Source organism: Adelges cooleyi, unplaced genomic scaffold (genome assembly GCF_023614345.1).
Source record: "Adelges cooleyi isolate 19-005CV unplaced genomic scaffold, UGA_ACOO_1.1 ACOO_flye_CR_arks_rails_tigmint_CR_PRNA_651, whole genome shotgun sequence".
Taxonomy (NCBI): domain Eukaryota; kingdom Metazoa; phylum Arthropoda; class Insecta; order Hemiptera; family Adelgidae; genus Adelges; species Adelges cooleyi.
The window spans coordinates 9,787,127-9,803,240 of record NW_026096352.1 but is presented as its reverse complement, the minus strand read 5'-3'; the positions used below and the strand labels follow the sequence as shown (position 1 = coordinate 9,803,240).

The following is a 16,114-nucleotide window of genomic DNA, read 5'->3' as shown; positions in this document are numbered from 1 at the left end:
GTATGTCTTACATAAATAATAAAAAAAATTATACAAAATGCCAGGTAAAGAAAACTTACAGAAAAAACATTTTACTAATCATATCAATTGTTTTAAGTTAATACATACACCAAAGATAATTGAAAAAATACAAAATATACAGTGAATAGTAATTTCAACTATAACTATTTTGCATGTGACTATTAAAAACAAAAAAATTATTTAAAACAATTTAAGTACTATAACAGTATAATAATATACTACATAATTATAGATAACTCCACTTTTGTAAAACAAAACAAAATATTTTTGCTACAGTCAATATTCAATACAAGTGTTAAAAGATTAGCTAAGTTGACACCTTGTTGTAAAAAAAAAAAAAAATCAGCAAACACATGACTTGAGTAAAATTAAAATAAATACATTTTTTTAATTACAAATAAAATAAATTAACATAAATAAAAAAAAAATTTAAAAATAAAATGTGCAGTGTAAGAGGAAAAGTAGCAAAATTGATTTGTAATCACAATATACAATAAAGAACACGATATTGATAAAAATAAAACAAACGAATTATTTTAACATTGAGCTGTTCAGGTCATATAAATCCTACAATATTTTTAAAATGTACGTTAAAAAAATGTACATACATAAAAATAATGTACTGTTAATATTTCATTTACATAAAAAACATTATTATTATTATTATTATTTAGAGATCAGCGGGTTATTTACCCACAATTAATTATTTTTTTTATAGAAACTTAAAAGTGAAATAAAAATTAAAAAAAAAATTACAAGACAACATTAACAACATTAATTTTCTAATGTTTAAATAATACTTGAACGAAATCAAAATATTGCTAACACCTAAATTTTAATTCTCATAGAATTTAGGTGATGTATGTATAAAATATTTACATATTTTTAATTAGTTAATTAACGAGTAGTTTATTATACCATTAGTCAACAGTTTTTTTTTTTTTGCTTGATTTATTATTGGCAGTGCACAATTCACAAATTAAAAGTTATATAACATTTTCTTAACTATTTTTTAAATATAATTTGTTTATAAATGGTAGGTTTTTTAGATAATATATATATATATATATATATATATACCTTAAAAATGTCTTTGGAAAATAATACACCTATTAACAATTAAATTATAAATAATCATTTGATCTCGCTCTATAGAAATATTGTCTTATTATTTTCAGTTCACGACTAATTTACATTATTCTGGTCAATTATTCATTAAGTACTTTATCCTTAAAATAAATAAATTTGAAATATATATAAATATATATGTTACACACTGTTTACTGTATATATATATATATAAAAAAAAATTTAGTTTCCAAAAATACTGCTATGTTGATGGTTTATCGTATCTTATAAATTATGGTTGTGAGGGACGAAAATCTGAAAAACAAATTGTTCATTAGTATAACAAATTGAAATAAAAAGCTGCCAACGATTTGGTAATGATGAACTATGATAATCAATGGTTAACCACCAAATTTTTTAATCAGTTCGTCTAGACACAACCAAACAAACATTGGCCAACAATTTTTTTAAGAAAAAATTAATATCCGCAAATTGGCTATCGAAGGCCGCAGGAATTGCTCAAACATTCACACACACACACACACATACAGAATGCCAAGTTGTTCGATTTTGATAAAATAAAAAAATATTCTAAACTTTATCAAAAATAAGCATTATAAAAGATCATCACTGATAATGGCCAGGTGGAAAAAAGGTCTAGAGTAAACTTGAAATACATCAAGTAAACGACAATATAAAACACATCACACATTTTACACAACCTTACCAGAGGACGTCTTTCTTTTGTAAACTTTTCCAAACTTCAACATGTATTTCTTAATATATTGTTCGACTTTGTTTTTTACACCTTCGCTTATCTTCAAGTCTTCTACCCTTCTGGCTTGGAGTTCTTTGAACAAAATGTTCGCGTTGAGCTATGAATAACAAAGAATTTTGATGTACAAAAAATATTTACCCGATTACTAGGTTAAAATGTTTTTTTATTTTTTAACTACTTGTACATTTTTCATTACCTTTTTAGCCAAATATTTAAAATCGTCGTCATTTTTTATTCTACCTTGCTTGCAAGATTTCTTCACATATGAATCTAAAACTTTGACTATAACCGTAGCCATAGAGTGGTAGAAATCAATAACATATTTCATTTCTTTCAGACTGTCCGGTATGAGGTTGAGTACTTCGACTGGCAGTGACATCATACTTTCGGGAAGTTTGCATTTGCGTGCGTTTTTCAACGAATCTTGCCGAGCACGATTCAGATAATCTCTTACAATGGGATCGTTGGCAATTAGACGACCTTTACAATTCTGCGCTATTAAACTAGATTTGTAATTGTTCACAATAGGATCGATCAACTCCCGACTGGATTGGGTTTCTGCCGCCGAATCCGGAAAATAACCTAAACTCAACGAAGTAGCCAAGTTTCTAGCGTTCCTTTCTTTCTCGGCAATAGCAGCGATAGTGTCCACCTTTGGAAATGGCAAGCATTTCATTAGAGGTTTTTGTCTTGTGAGGTGGTCTGTTGTGTTCGACATCGAAATACCAGACGGTCCCGTTTGTTTCGACGAACACGGTACTTGATTATCCACAATGTTCACTGTATGAGCGGCGACGTATCTCTTTGTTTTCTCGAGCGACGCGGGTAACATTGGTTTCTTAAACATAGTATTATCATCACAGTTAACGGCGGCGTTCGGTATACTTGTATTATTATTGAGTGCTACCTGTTCCATTAATCTCTTTTTGTTTTCACCCAGTAGCAGAGGTTTACAGTTAATTTTTCTTTTTAAAGCGTTGTAATTGTTTCCAACGTTGTTGATCGACAGGCCAGATTTTTCATTTATTTTAAGTACTGGCAGATTATTCGCATTGTTAAATGTCACTGCCGACTTTTGAAACTTCATACAAACGTTTCGTTTGAACACACTCACAGCAGGTTTGTTTGGTTCGTCTTTTTTCTTCAAATTGGCACATAGCGTATTTTTTACTGTCGGAACTAATTTATGATACAAATCGACTTCCTTCGCCACGTCGTGCGAGTACACATGCATATCTCTATTGGTATTGGTTATAAACCGACTAGGAGATGTGTTGGATTTTTTTAGGAGACCATTTAAAATTTTACACGCAAACTTATTGCTATTTTTCAACTGAACAGTTTGTTTATTGTACATTTTTTTCACATTAGAACACTGCGGCGTAGCAACAAGTTGTCGATTGTTTAAGAAAACAGGATCATTGATTTTTCCAGTATCACCATTGTCTAGTAGTAAGTCAGTCTTTTTCTCTTTAATTCTAAATACGTTTTTACTTTTCCTGGGTAAAGCCTTTGACGTACACTTTAGTTTTTTTATTTTCACAACATTAGACGGTTGCGCAGTGTAGAAATTACTTCCAACTTTCAAACGCTTCAACAAATTGGCCAGGCTATTATTATCCGGAACTGTTATTTGAAAAGAAGATGAAGGAGATATTTGAATGGGTAATCTACCGATGTAATTTATCGCTGAAGATTTGAAAACTAAATGGAGACCGTTGTCGAAAAGACGTGTTAAATTTTGGTCAGCTTGTTTCAATAATATATCGTACGCCGAAGGAAGCAACATGGTAGTATTTAATTTTTCTGATTTGGTAACCAAAGCAACTTGTTTATTGTTTTCCTCAGTTTTTTGTTGCAAAAATTCCGTTTGTTCCGTAATACTAGGATGTTGAGCATCGTAAAGAATATTTTCTGGATTCATTACATGAATAGGTGATATGGATAAATTTAGCTGTACGTCTTCATTGTGTTCGATGATATCCGTATCCGACGGCTGGTGAATTTCAGGCATATGTGGTGGAGCTATATTCAATACAGTTTTCAAGACAGGCTCGTGTAGAAGTTCATTAATAGTCGGAGGTGGTATACTCCATGCTGGTTTTTTTGTTACAATTTCTTCAATGGGAAAATACTTGACATTTTTAGATTTCTTTGGTTTTACAGCTAAAGCGGCGGTTTTTATCGACTGATCACAATTTAATTGGTAATCTGCTGGAGTAACTGAAACAAAAAAAAAACACAATTACATATATAATATACAACTACCTCACCACATTTAGCTACTAAAATAATGGTTTATAAATAACAATAAACGATCAATTGGCGCGACCTATGGTGGTGAATAACACACAATTTTAAAAATCAATTATTTTACATTGTAATTATTTTTTTATTATACATATTACTATGCATTCGATTCATTACTAATTTATTTTCAATATTAATCAATCTAAATAACTCCCTCTCCCTCTATCAACAAGGTTTTATCGTATAAACACTGAAACCATATTGATACTACATTATTGTTTTTACTAAAGTTATTCAACAACATTGTTCTATCTGTTGGTATTAAAAGAAAATATTACACAAATAAAATTAATAGCAAATTAATTACTTTTAGCTATGTCGTTCCAATTCATTGTGCCAACAGTAACGTCACTTCCTATAGTAGGAATATCTTGCTGAGAATTGATGAATGTAGATAGTGATCTACGCTTTGAATTTCGAACTAAATGCTTTGATTCTTCTGCGCTAGTAGTAGATCTTTTATCGGCTTTTTGCGCTACATATTCTCGATGCTTCTTCTTCCATTCCAGTAGGGTATTACTCCTGTACATGTAAAAACATAAGTATTACAAACATTAAAAAATCAACCTTATTCCTTACTTATCACAATTATCCTGCTGTTTTTGGTATGTTATCATTTTACTAAACTTTTCCATAGAACTCGCATAATGTTTGTTATCTTCTTTTCCAATACTTTCCATACTTCTAAAATCATCACAATTGGTAAATGTCAATAATTATTACTAAATGAAAATATTGCGTGTTACACGTGCTAATTTGTAATCAAACGTTCATTATAATTGATTCAACAATTTTCAACTCAATTAAGATGTATGGAACTGCATTTTTTTTTCTTTTCAAAAAATTGTGTGTGAGGCAATATTTAAATCATTGCTTACCTAAGACTGGTGAACTTGTTTTGGCGTTTTTCATTGTTTAAAATCGGATTTGGTCTCGTAGTTAACGGTTTTCCAAAATGGTACTGGTTAATTTGTCTACGAGAATACATAAACATTTTCATTTATTGTCTAAAAATGTTGTTAATTCATACAGTTTAAAAAAAAAAAAAAAACTCTTACGGTTTTATCTGTACTGTAACTGCAGGTTTACTGTGAACAGCTTTGGCAATAACTAAAAAATTCATAATATTTATAAAGTTTCACCTAGGTCGTGTATTGGCCATAAAAAAAAATATATTTATTACCTTCTTTCGGACGATCAATTTTTGGTATTTTAAACACCATTTTCAAGATAATCCATCTTTTCCATAAAACTCTAGCCGCCAACATTAACGGTGAAATGTTTTCTTCGTTGGGTAATAATTTATCAACTTCTTGTCCATGTTCTATACTTTTTTCAACGGGGTAAACCAAACTATAAGAATATAAAAATATGGAAAATTAATATTGGAAAATTCAAAGATTGTTTTGTACCAACAAAGGATATACAAATATTTTATTTGTTACAAGATTATAGGATTACAGGATTTCTACAAGATTAGGATTTTATAAAGACATCAGTTCACTAGTAGTAGTAGTAGTAGTAGTAGTAGTAGTAGTAGTAGACATTATAATTCCTCACTAGTAGTAGTGAGAAATTATAATATCGACAACATTGTAAGCTGTAACATATGAATCCATGTACTTTCTAGTTTACTTTTAAAATAAAGTGTAAAATATAACTCGTTAAACTAAATATAATACTTTCATTACTTTTCAATTGAATTCTTAATATGAACCGGTATTTTAGCCCACTCTGCAACAGTATCTAGCACCTTTGATTTTTTAATGGTATTTCTGTTTGATATGGGAAGTTCCGAGAGAGTTTCAATGATCTAGAAAATGATTAAATACCATTTGAACATTTGAACATTGACAATTCAAAATTAATTAACCGATTACCTCCAACTTGAGACTTTCATCGTTATTTGATGTCATCCAGCTATGTATTATGTTCAATCCATTGAAGTTCATGAAAAACCTCTTGCAATTCAAGTCATGTTCTCGAATAAACTTTAGAATATGAGATCGGCTCATTGAATCCGTGATATGAACCATTAATTTGTTTAAATTTAATGTCGCTTTTTCTAAATCGGTACGACTTTTGTTCTTTAGATTGCTTATGTCCATCAGTTGCTTATCGAGCTGAACAAGACAAATAAAAAACATATTAGTATAAATAAAAAAATACTCTATTAACATTATCATCATTTACATCTCGTAAACGTTTCTTGTCTTTTATGGTGATTCTCTTCAATTCGAGTTTCTTTTTCTTTTCAACACATTCTTCTGGTTTAGTTGTTACCACTTCATCGTCGTCATCATCGTCGCTTTCCTCAGAACTACTTTGCTCACTTGTTCTGGACTTTTTACTTATAAATCCTCGACATTTCGGTGTCCCACAGTAACATTTTTGTTGAGCAGCATCCCTAGAAGATTCATACACATTTATCCGGTGATTTTTCTCATCATAATGAACGGAAATAATCAAATAAAGAAAAAAAATTACCCAAATATTTGAAAACTGTAATCAAAAGTGATTTCTTCTCCTTTCTTTATGTCTTTAGAACTAAAAAAACCCATACGAGATTCGCCCAAAACATGCCACTGTCAAAATATAATTAAAATATATAAAATCTTCTTTTTTTTTTTTTCAAACACCTTCACATACTTTTTCTGCTATGCAGTTAGGTTCACAACTATGGTTAATAAATCTAGTAATGTTTCCTTTTCGTGTTGCATCGATGACTTCGTCGTGTTTCAACTGCACCATATAATTATTATTTTTATAAACATTCAACTTCATTCTTCTTATCATTTCATGTTGGTCTATGACTTCACCAACGTATTCATCAACAATCGAACCCCTAAGTGATATTGACAATTTATATTGTAATAATATTGGAAAAAAAACAAAATACAATGTTGATTCACATTTAGTCTATTCTAGCATAAGTGACCGGGAGTAGGCCTCGTTCGGGCCTAGTCTGGTCGCCTGGTGGAACTCACGGCATTTCTGCCATGCTTAGATGAGGGGTATGGCAGTCTTTTCTCCTAGACAGCTTGTCCCGCTCAGTGAGAAGGACTGCCCGTGGACAGAGTTGAACCAGCGACAATGCACGTTGACATTACCGCCTTAATCTACTCGGCCATTCTGTCCCCCCATCGAATCACTTACACAGTATAATGAGTAAACATCGGAATATTTAAATACATTGACTTTTAAATGATATAGCTAACACGATAGTTTATCAAACACTTTTATACACAAATGATTAACAATTAATTGCTAACCAAATAAAACAAATTTAGATTTTCATCAAAATACAAGTTTTATCAATTATAAGTAAAGATATATTAGTTATAATTGATAAAACTTGTATACACAATAACAATCTAAATGTTTTTTTTTTAATTACTTAGTAAATATATTAGTTTACTTTACGAAAATGTATTTTCACTCACTTAGGAATATCTTCAAAAGCACAAACGCCATAGCCTTTATTTTGAGTCTTGACAAGTTGAGTGTGTTTAAATTGTTTGTTTTGAAATTGTTTATTTGTACAAAAGGATTTCAAAGGGCAGCCAGATCCACTGAAATATATTATTTAACATGTATCTATATATATATATATTTATTATGCAATAGTATAGAGTTCTATCTCAATAATAATCAGACACAAGTAAGATTAGGACCTTGCCGGAAACGTAGAAGCAGGAATGGTGGAAAAAAAGAGCTGGATTACTGGGCTATTAAACAAATTAATGATTGCAGTTGGGTCATCATCGCTTAAACTGCTGACACTAATTTTGAAGTGTTTTAGCGGACCATTTAACTACGTAAATCATTACGTACAAACATAATTACACTTTTATATCAATATATTTAAAATACGTATTGTAAAAAGAAAAAAGAGCAATTTGCATTTGATCAATATACAAGTAAATAATTAATGGTAAAATCAAAACAGTAAACGTTTTTGGACATTCTCATTTCCAGTCAGCCCTTGAAGATAAATACTTTAGCATAATGAATTATACTATCACATTGGTGAGGATAATCAGGAGGATTATACTGTATAATATTAAATGGACATATTTATTTTACTTACCATTCAATGTTTAAAAGACGATTCAAACAACCTTCACCACAACCAGGTCTACCTTTTAACCAGTCTTCTTTGGTATAAGTGCATTCACACAACACATTTGGATCGACGTTAGTAGCCCTAAAATATTATTTTTATTAAGATATTATTTTTTTGGAAAAACATTAATTTTTTTTTTCTTAATTATTTTACTTGGGCTTTAGTTTGCGTAGGTCTTGAGCTTCAGCAGCCGTATATTCACTCATTTTGTTTCTAAAACATTTGTTTTATCTGTTATTTGACGTAAATAGAATTTTGTATGAAACAATTGATAGCACTCACCTCTCAGGTTTGTACAGGTTATTGGGAACTAATTTGAAATTTAATGTTTTCAACTTCTTTTCTAGCTCTGGGTCAGTTTTTCTTGCTTCAGCCAACTGGTTTTCATTTGCTTGCCATATTTTCTTTGCCAGTAATAAATAGTTAACCTTGAAATCGTCATGCTCCAGCTCTTCATCGTCTATGATATCTACACGTTTGATTTTAGTAGTTAAACGTTTGGATCTTCTTATTTTTCCACCACATTCGACTAAATCGCTTTTAACAATTTTCGATGCATTCATATCGGTACTCGACTCGAACGACAAGGTTGCAGCGTGATTTCCAAGGTAGGATAAAGAATTCAAATTATCTGAACTTCGATAGACAATGTTTTCTCGTTCCATGTGGTTTTCATTTTGCCCTATAGGCACACTTTTTGAGCGAATTTCTCTGTCAAATCCGTCAAAGGGAAGTTCATTTATTAATTCCACTTCAGTGTCTGTTAGTAAATCATATTTTTGATCAAAATCGTTATACGTTTGTTGATAGACTAGATATCTCCAAATAACCGTATCTAATAACATGCAATTTGGAAAACTTCTACTGCGCTTCAATTCTGTTCTGAACTTTTTATCTAGGTCGATGCGTTCACATTTTTCCACATGATTGGGTCCGCCTTCTAAGTACGAAAGGCTTTTCCATGACTTGTTTATTTTGAAATCTTTATCGTTTAAATTTGAACAACTAGAAAACTTAAAATTCTCACAAAGAGACTGTCGTCGAGATGGGAATGATGATAGGTCGTCATCACTCTTTGATCTTATTATACTCGGTGAATTATTCCAATTAATTTGTTTAAGTTCATCAAATTCTGTTTGCTTGTTTCCAACACAAGGTTCAGTGGTATAACCTATTTCTGTACCACCTTCATAGTCGTCTTCAGACACTAGTTCACTAGAATTGACTACAAGTCCTTCCAAAGATGACATTATTTTATCAATTGTCTTCTCATTTACATGCAAGAACGTTGGTTCATTACAGTCTACTGCAGTAATGTCTTTTACTACATTATCGTTACAATTTATTGATTCGCTGAACATCATTACATCTTTTTCGCTATCTTTTTCAGTTTCAGTTTTAAACGACTCGACACTTGATGAATCGTAACTAGCACTATTGACTTGTAAATTACCCATTTCAAAAGCATTTGAAATTATTTCATTATTTTCTAACGTTTCTTTGGAAATATTAAAAGCATTTTTTGTTCTACGGTTACTGGTACCTTTTTTCCGTCTCTCTTTTCCAACATTTGTACCCGACAAAATATTAGCCGTTTCATCAATTATATCCGACACAGTTTCGTTTCTTTTTTTTGACCTACCACGACGTTTTTTTGTACTATTTAATACGTCATTTACTACATCGGGTTGAGAATTAATTAACGAATCGGGCGAATCAATTGAATTTTCATTACTGGAAACGCTTGGAGTTCCATTGTTGTTAAAAACACTTTTTGTAGGACGTCCTTTTTTTTTTTTTACTTCAATACGTTTGGTACAATGTTTTTTTTTATTCTTACTACATCCGTACTCTTGGATTTCTATGTATTTTCGAAAAGTAGATTTTCTTGAAGTTCTAGCTTTAACTGAACTAACAATCATTGATGTAACGACTGAATTATTACACGCTACATTTTTAGTTCCAACAGAGCTATCGACAATTTTTTCTTGTGGACTATTCTCGGACAGAGGAGGAACAGTTATATCTTGGTCGTCTGTAATTTCCATTTGACTAGTGTGAGTCCATCGAGACTTTACTTTTACTGGTTTGTTGTAGTTTTGCGTTTCAGATACTAAATTATCTGCACGATTTGTTGACAAATCATGCAAATCAGATGATGTTGCTTTATACTTAATTGCGTTTGTAGTTTTGGTGAGATATGCTTTTAGCCTTTGTTTTTTATTCGGTAGACAGGTTTTGTTATTATCTATAAAACTTAAATCATTTTGACTTATTGAAGCTATATCGACAGTAGTAGATAAATTTAGAGAATTTGTCAACTTTTCTAGTTGTTTAGTTGTGCGGCTACTTGACGTGCTGATTAAATTTATATTTTCTAAGTAGGACTCATCCATATTCATTCAAGGATAAATCATTCTAAAAGTAACAAAATAACAAATTGAATTATTATCAATATACTTAATTGCTGGTTCAATAATTTCTAAAACTATATAATTAATATGAAATGTATTTAAAAAAAAGTTGGAAGAAGACAATTTTACTACATTTACGATCACAAATTAGTTTCAATATGAAACTAATTAATTAAGATATTTAATTATTAGTTGTATTAATTATCTTTTGGTAATTAATACAAAAAAATGTGAGGTGTTTAAATAGGTTTTTTAAGACTTATGATTTTTAAAATTTTGTCTCACATCTTAAGTTAACAGCAAAGAAAATGTCAAAAATAAATGACACACTGTGTATTAAATATTTTTTTTTATTTATATCTATATAAATATATTATATACATATATGTGTGTGTTAATAAAGATGTTATACCGCCAATGTTCATTAAATAATGAGTAATGACTACTCAGAATGCGTTCTACTTGGGGGGCATGATAGATTTAAGAATAAAAAAATCCTATTATCAAAATGAAAGAGAATAACCTTTCGAAGAATATCACATTCTCTTGAATCGCTCTTCAAATAAAGTAAGAAATGTTTTTTTTTTCAATATCAAGCATTAAAATTTACTGCTTCGAGCCGTGTGTCTGTATAGATTTTTGGCATGTTCAGATAGCCAGGGCTTATGTATTCAAACTAGACTAGGGATCTGTCTGGACCATTTGGTAGTCCATCTCTATCGGCTATTACTATTTTGGCTATCACTCATCAGTTGTGATTAAACATCAAAACCATACAGGGTACAACCATACATGGGTTAAAACGTCAAATGAACAAACGTTTGGACCTCACTCGGATATTTTTTTAAACTCTGCATGTCTTTCACAATGAAAAGAATGTTCTCAATTTTTTTCAATTGTATTGACCATGTTCAAAAAAAGTATTTTTAGTGTCTTTTTCCTGACACTTTTTTTTTATCATTTTTATATAGTATCTTCGGCCATCAAAAAAATCAAAAGATTACAAATCAGCATCTTATGTAAAATAATCTGCTTTCTGAAGAAAATATTGATTTATTTTTTCGTCTAACAGAACGTCATTAAAATTAATAAGCTGTTTTTTTTTGTGTTGCCCAAAATTTTAGAGTTTTTTTAATATTTTTTCCAGAAGGCTGAGGAAATTTTACACAAAATGTGTAAATTTCAATTACACATTCAAATTGGGTTCGCTATAAAAATGCTTAAAAAGACACACAAAAAAAAAAAGAGGTAAAATGTTATAGAAAAGTCGAAATAACAGAAATAAAATACCACACTAATCAAAATAGTTGTAATAATTATGCGTGTTTTTATGGATAACCCCATTTTAAATTTACAAACATTATGTAGAGTTATCTCAGTTTTCTGAAAAAATGTATAATGAATCTCGGTTACTCGAAATAATAATTCAATATTTTTTTCAGAGAGCTGAGATTATTTTACATAAGACACTGGTTTTTGATAGTATTTTTTAATCACCTAAGATACTATAATAAAATGATAAAAAATAAGTGTCAAGAAGAAAATATTTTTACGACTATTGCAAAAATAATCCAAAAAATGTAGAGAACATTCTTTTCATCGTAACTGACACGCAGTGTAGTTTTCAAAAAAATCTTCGGGGGTCGCTCCAAACGTTTGTTTGTACCCTTATATATAAAACTTGACTGTCTGTGTGTGTTTTTATGCTAAAAAAAATCATGCCTCAGAGAAATTGGCAACTTCAGATTTTACTATACGGTAATTCAAATTTTGTTTTTCAAAAATGACAACTTTGGCGGCAGGTAATTATAAACTATTTAAACTGCTGTCGGAATTCATTATCTATACATAGTTTTAACTATAGTCTATACTACAAATGTAATAGTGCTAAAACTCGAAACAATATACTTATTACATTAGTACTAAATTTGACTTTTGGAAATTCTAAGTGCATACCTACATACAAAAATTAATCTATGATTATTAGTATATTTTCTTCAGGACTTTAAATAGCTGAAATCAAAAGTTTTGTATTTTCTATTGTGTCTTAAAATTCTGAGATATTAACGATAACCTATAAATATAATATATAATATGCCGATTATATAGGATGTATTTAGATGTACTGTCAGATTTACACTGTGTTAAAATGTAAATTTATTAGATTATCATTACAGACCATGACCCATATATAAATATAATATTAACTTATATGAATTTAAATATTGACGGGATTTCATGATACAAGTACCAAATTACTGTGTATATACTATATCATGAAATAATACATTTTTTTCACAAAAAAACTAACATATATTTGTGTTACTCAATTTTTACATAAAAAATGTTAGGCATCATCTTTAAATTACAATATATTATAAATATATTAAATATATTATGATAAATATATTTTATATTTGATTTGTTTTTAATGAATTAATACATTATCAGGCTAAAAAAATGTCTATGTTCGAGTATAAAAAATTATTACATAAACAGCGAATAGAATTTTTGTTGTAAACACTTATTTTGCTAACTAATTTTAATATAACTGCTAACTGTACATCACAACTGAACAACTAACCTAAATCATTTCAAATAATATTAAACTGTAGCAACCGAATCCAAAAATGATAAATTATTCGTGATTAACGTTAAATTGTTGTATATAATCAATGTTTTCATGTGCACATCCAATTAAAGTGCCATATAATGTAGTGAAATTACAAATAATATGACAGCTTGTTGCAGGGCTCCCTAGTGTTGACCTTATCCACATTACATTTAACTAATGAAAAGATGCATCAGTTGCTGCATTGTTTGACTAATGCAAAAAATTAAAGTATCTGTAGGGAAATTCAAGTCAAATAATTTGTTGATTGTGTACTTTTAGATATAAAATACGTAATTCAGGTGCACAACAAACACATACCATTTTAATATGTGGTACTAATGTACTAGACTACGAAATGTGAAAAAAGAGAAAATTAACGACAATGATAGTTTTGAAGTTTTAGCGACAAAAAACGTTGATGCTCATGTACTTTTTTGTACTTTGAGGTTTTTTCCTCAAAGTGAAATGTCACCCGGGTAATTCAGTTTTTTCATTTGTACAAGCGGATATTGTATTATAATTAATCTGTACTGAACAGTATAGAATGCAGTTTGATACAGCTTGATCGAATGGGGACAAAACGAATTTCTTCAGAATTGGGCGGTTGCGGATTAAACTTTGTAAATTATTCAACAAAACTGAAACTTATTATTCCGAGCACATTAATTTAAAAAAATAAAATCAATATTTGAGTATTTACCTGAAATCCGTCGCCATCCAATACATTCGGAAACGAAGGCAGATATAATAATTACTATTATTACCGTTGTTTTAGTAGAAAGCCAATAGCTCCATAATAGAACGCTATAGTCTCCAAGACAGTTGGTTACCATCAGCACAGACTACAGCCGAACTCCGAAGTCAAAACTACTCTGCAGTTGAAAGCGACTCTCATCTGATAGAGATTGTGATAACGTGTCGGGCAATCGCGAAAAAGAGGTACTTATAATTTACAGTGGTCTCAAATATCATGATAACATAGTATCAGGGCACATAATATAAATTGTAGCTGCTCAATAATTATCAGGCAATAGCGCGATCTATAGTTTTCATTGTTAATATTTATATTTCTTTTAAATATGTATTATTTTTAATCTATGATTTTTGAAGAGGACTTACTGTAATAGTTGGATTGGGTTATTTGATCATGATCAAAGGGGGGGGGGCATATACATGTAATTAGTTGTTACTGCAACGAGATAAAACATAATTTTACTTGAAAGTTATTGTTGAAATGAATTATATTATTACGTAATGGGTACTGGGTAGGTATAAAATGATTGTATAGACTATATTATAACACAACTGCGGGTTGTTGTTACATGTTTTAGAAAACACAGACTTTAATTTTTGGTTTTACGCGTTATTTTGTATGGTATTGGGTACACAATACATTAGTGAATTAGTCAATATAGTGACTAATAAGGCGCACCATGAACTTGACTTAAATCTTAGGAGTTGCTGAAACTGTGGAAAGCTCATAGTTCGATGTATAGGTTAATGTAGAATTTTATTGCGAACCTCGCAATGGAGCTAAAGTAGAACTACTTGGACTAGAAAACCTAAATAGCTAGTATTTTCTTCCAAGTGTTTATACCTATCTTGAGTTATGGTTGTTTAAAAATAATTAGCGTTTTTTAAGTTTTTTTTGGAATAGTACCACTATGTTTTAAACTACATTTAAATATAATGAACAAAATTGAAAAAACTCTAAACAAAATATCTAACCAAAATAGATATAGTTTAAACTACTAAATAAACCTTTGAATGTTTGTGGGGGGGGGGGGTCCCCTTAATATTTTTGCAGCAACCTAACTGAAGTCGGTTTTTAGAATAGATAAGTACCTATATTAAATGCTAAATATACTAATTTTATTCTTGATAATTGATCGCAATGTTTAAAAATAAATAAGATATTAATAACTGATGGTTAAATTAATAATATTTTATGTTTTTTCATCAGGTTAATTATTTATTGCAGGCGGCGCAGCTTTTGTTTTTTTTTTTTTTAAAACTCTACGTTATGTTATGCGAATAGTCTGTTTAAATGTTAGGTGTATTTAGGTGTTTTTTTATATAGTCGTTGACTGTTGTAATTTAGTAATAAATAAAAATTTCTATACGATTAAATAGATTAAGGCGTATAGGTACATGGACTAGCTATAATATTAATAAATTGCACACATTTATTAATAATGTGATTAATGATGCGCAGAAATGATATGTTCCAGAAATTAAATTGCTTCAAAAGTAACTGCTAGAAAGCTCTGAAGCCAGTCAACGTAGTACAAATGTAATGCGATCAAACTCGGTTGTTTGGCTTTTTTTACTAAAAACATACAGGCCAGCCGTCAGGCTAAATAATTAATAATCTATAGAACATGCAGAATTCTTATCAAATAATAATTTAGGCACACACAGTGACATGCTTATAATTTTCCTACACAAATTATGTATGATAATTATAGTAGGTATGTGCTAACATGTTACAGGTACGCCGTACGCTTACTATGATAAAAATCATTTTTAATTCTAAAACACAATTGACATATTTTGATGCAAGCGAAATACAAAAGCAGGAACGGGAACATAGATCTACAATTAGTATTATTACACCAGGGCGCCATTTTAAATGTTCTATTGTGTCTCTAATTTCAAAAATTGTACCACTGGCAACTGCTGGCTCCCAACCCTGGGATTATGACGTCATCGAGTCTGTAAAAAGAAAATCGATACCACCGTAAACCGTTATTGGACTTTTTAGAGCGCATGCGTCATACGAG

General features: G+C 30.0%; 1 protein-coding gene across 1 annotated transcript; it reads right to left on the bottom strand.

Moving 5' to 3' along the window:
• Window positions 1–1,071: 1,071 nt before the first annotated feature.
• Window positions 1,072–14,236, bottom strand: LOC126844570 (probable histone-lysine N-methyltransferase CG1716). The gene is made up of 18 exons (XM_050582857.1): window positions 14,032–14,236; window positions 8,586–10,721; window positions 8,457–8,516; window positions 8,268–8,384; window positions 7,621–7,749; window positions 6,827–7,022; window positions 6,665–6,762; window positions 6,371–6,584; window positions 6,058–6,300; window positions 5,869–5,990; window positions 5,361–5,530; window positions 5,236–5,287; window positions 5,056–5,151; window positions 4,757–4,861; window positions 4,485–4,699; window positions 2,064–4,090; window positions 1,817–1,964; window positions 1,072–1,404 (listed from the first exon to the last, which is right to left on the bottom strand). Exons 2-18 carry the CDS (start codon window positions 10,703–10,705, stop codon window positions 1,382–1,384), a joined length of 6,135 nt encoding a protein of 2,044 aa, XP_050438814.1. The 5' UTR covers window positions 10,706–10,721; window positions 14,032–14,236; the 3' UTR covers window positions 1,072–1,381.
• Window positions 14,237–16,114: the final 1,878 nt, after the last annotated feature.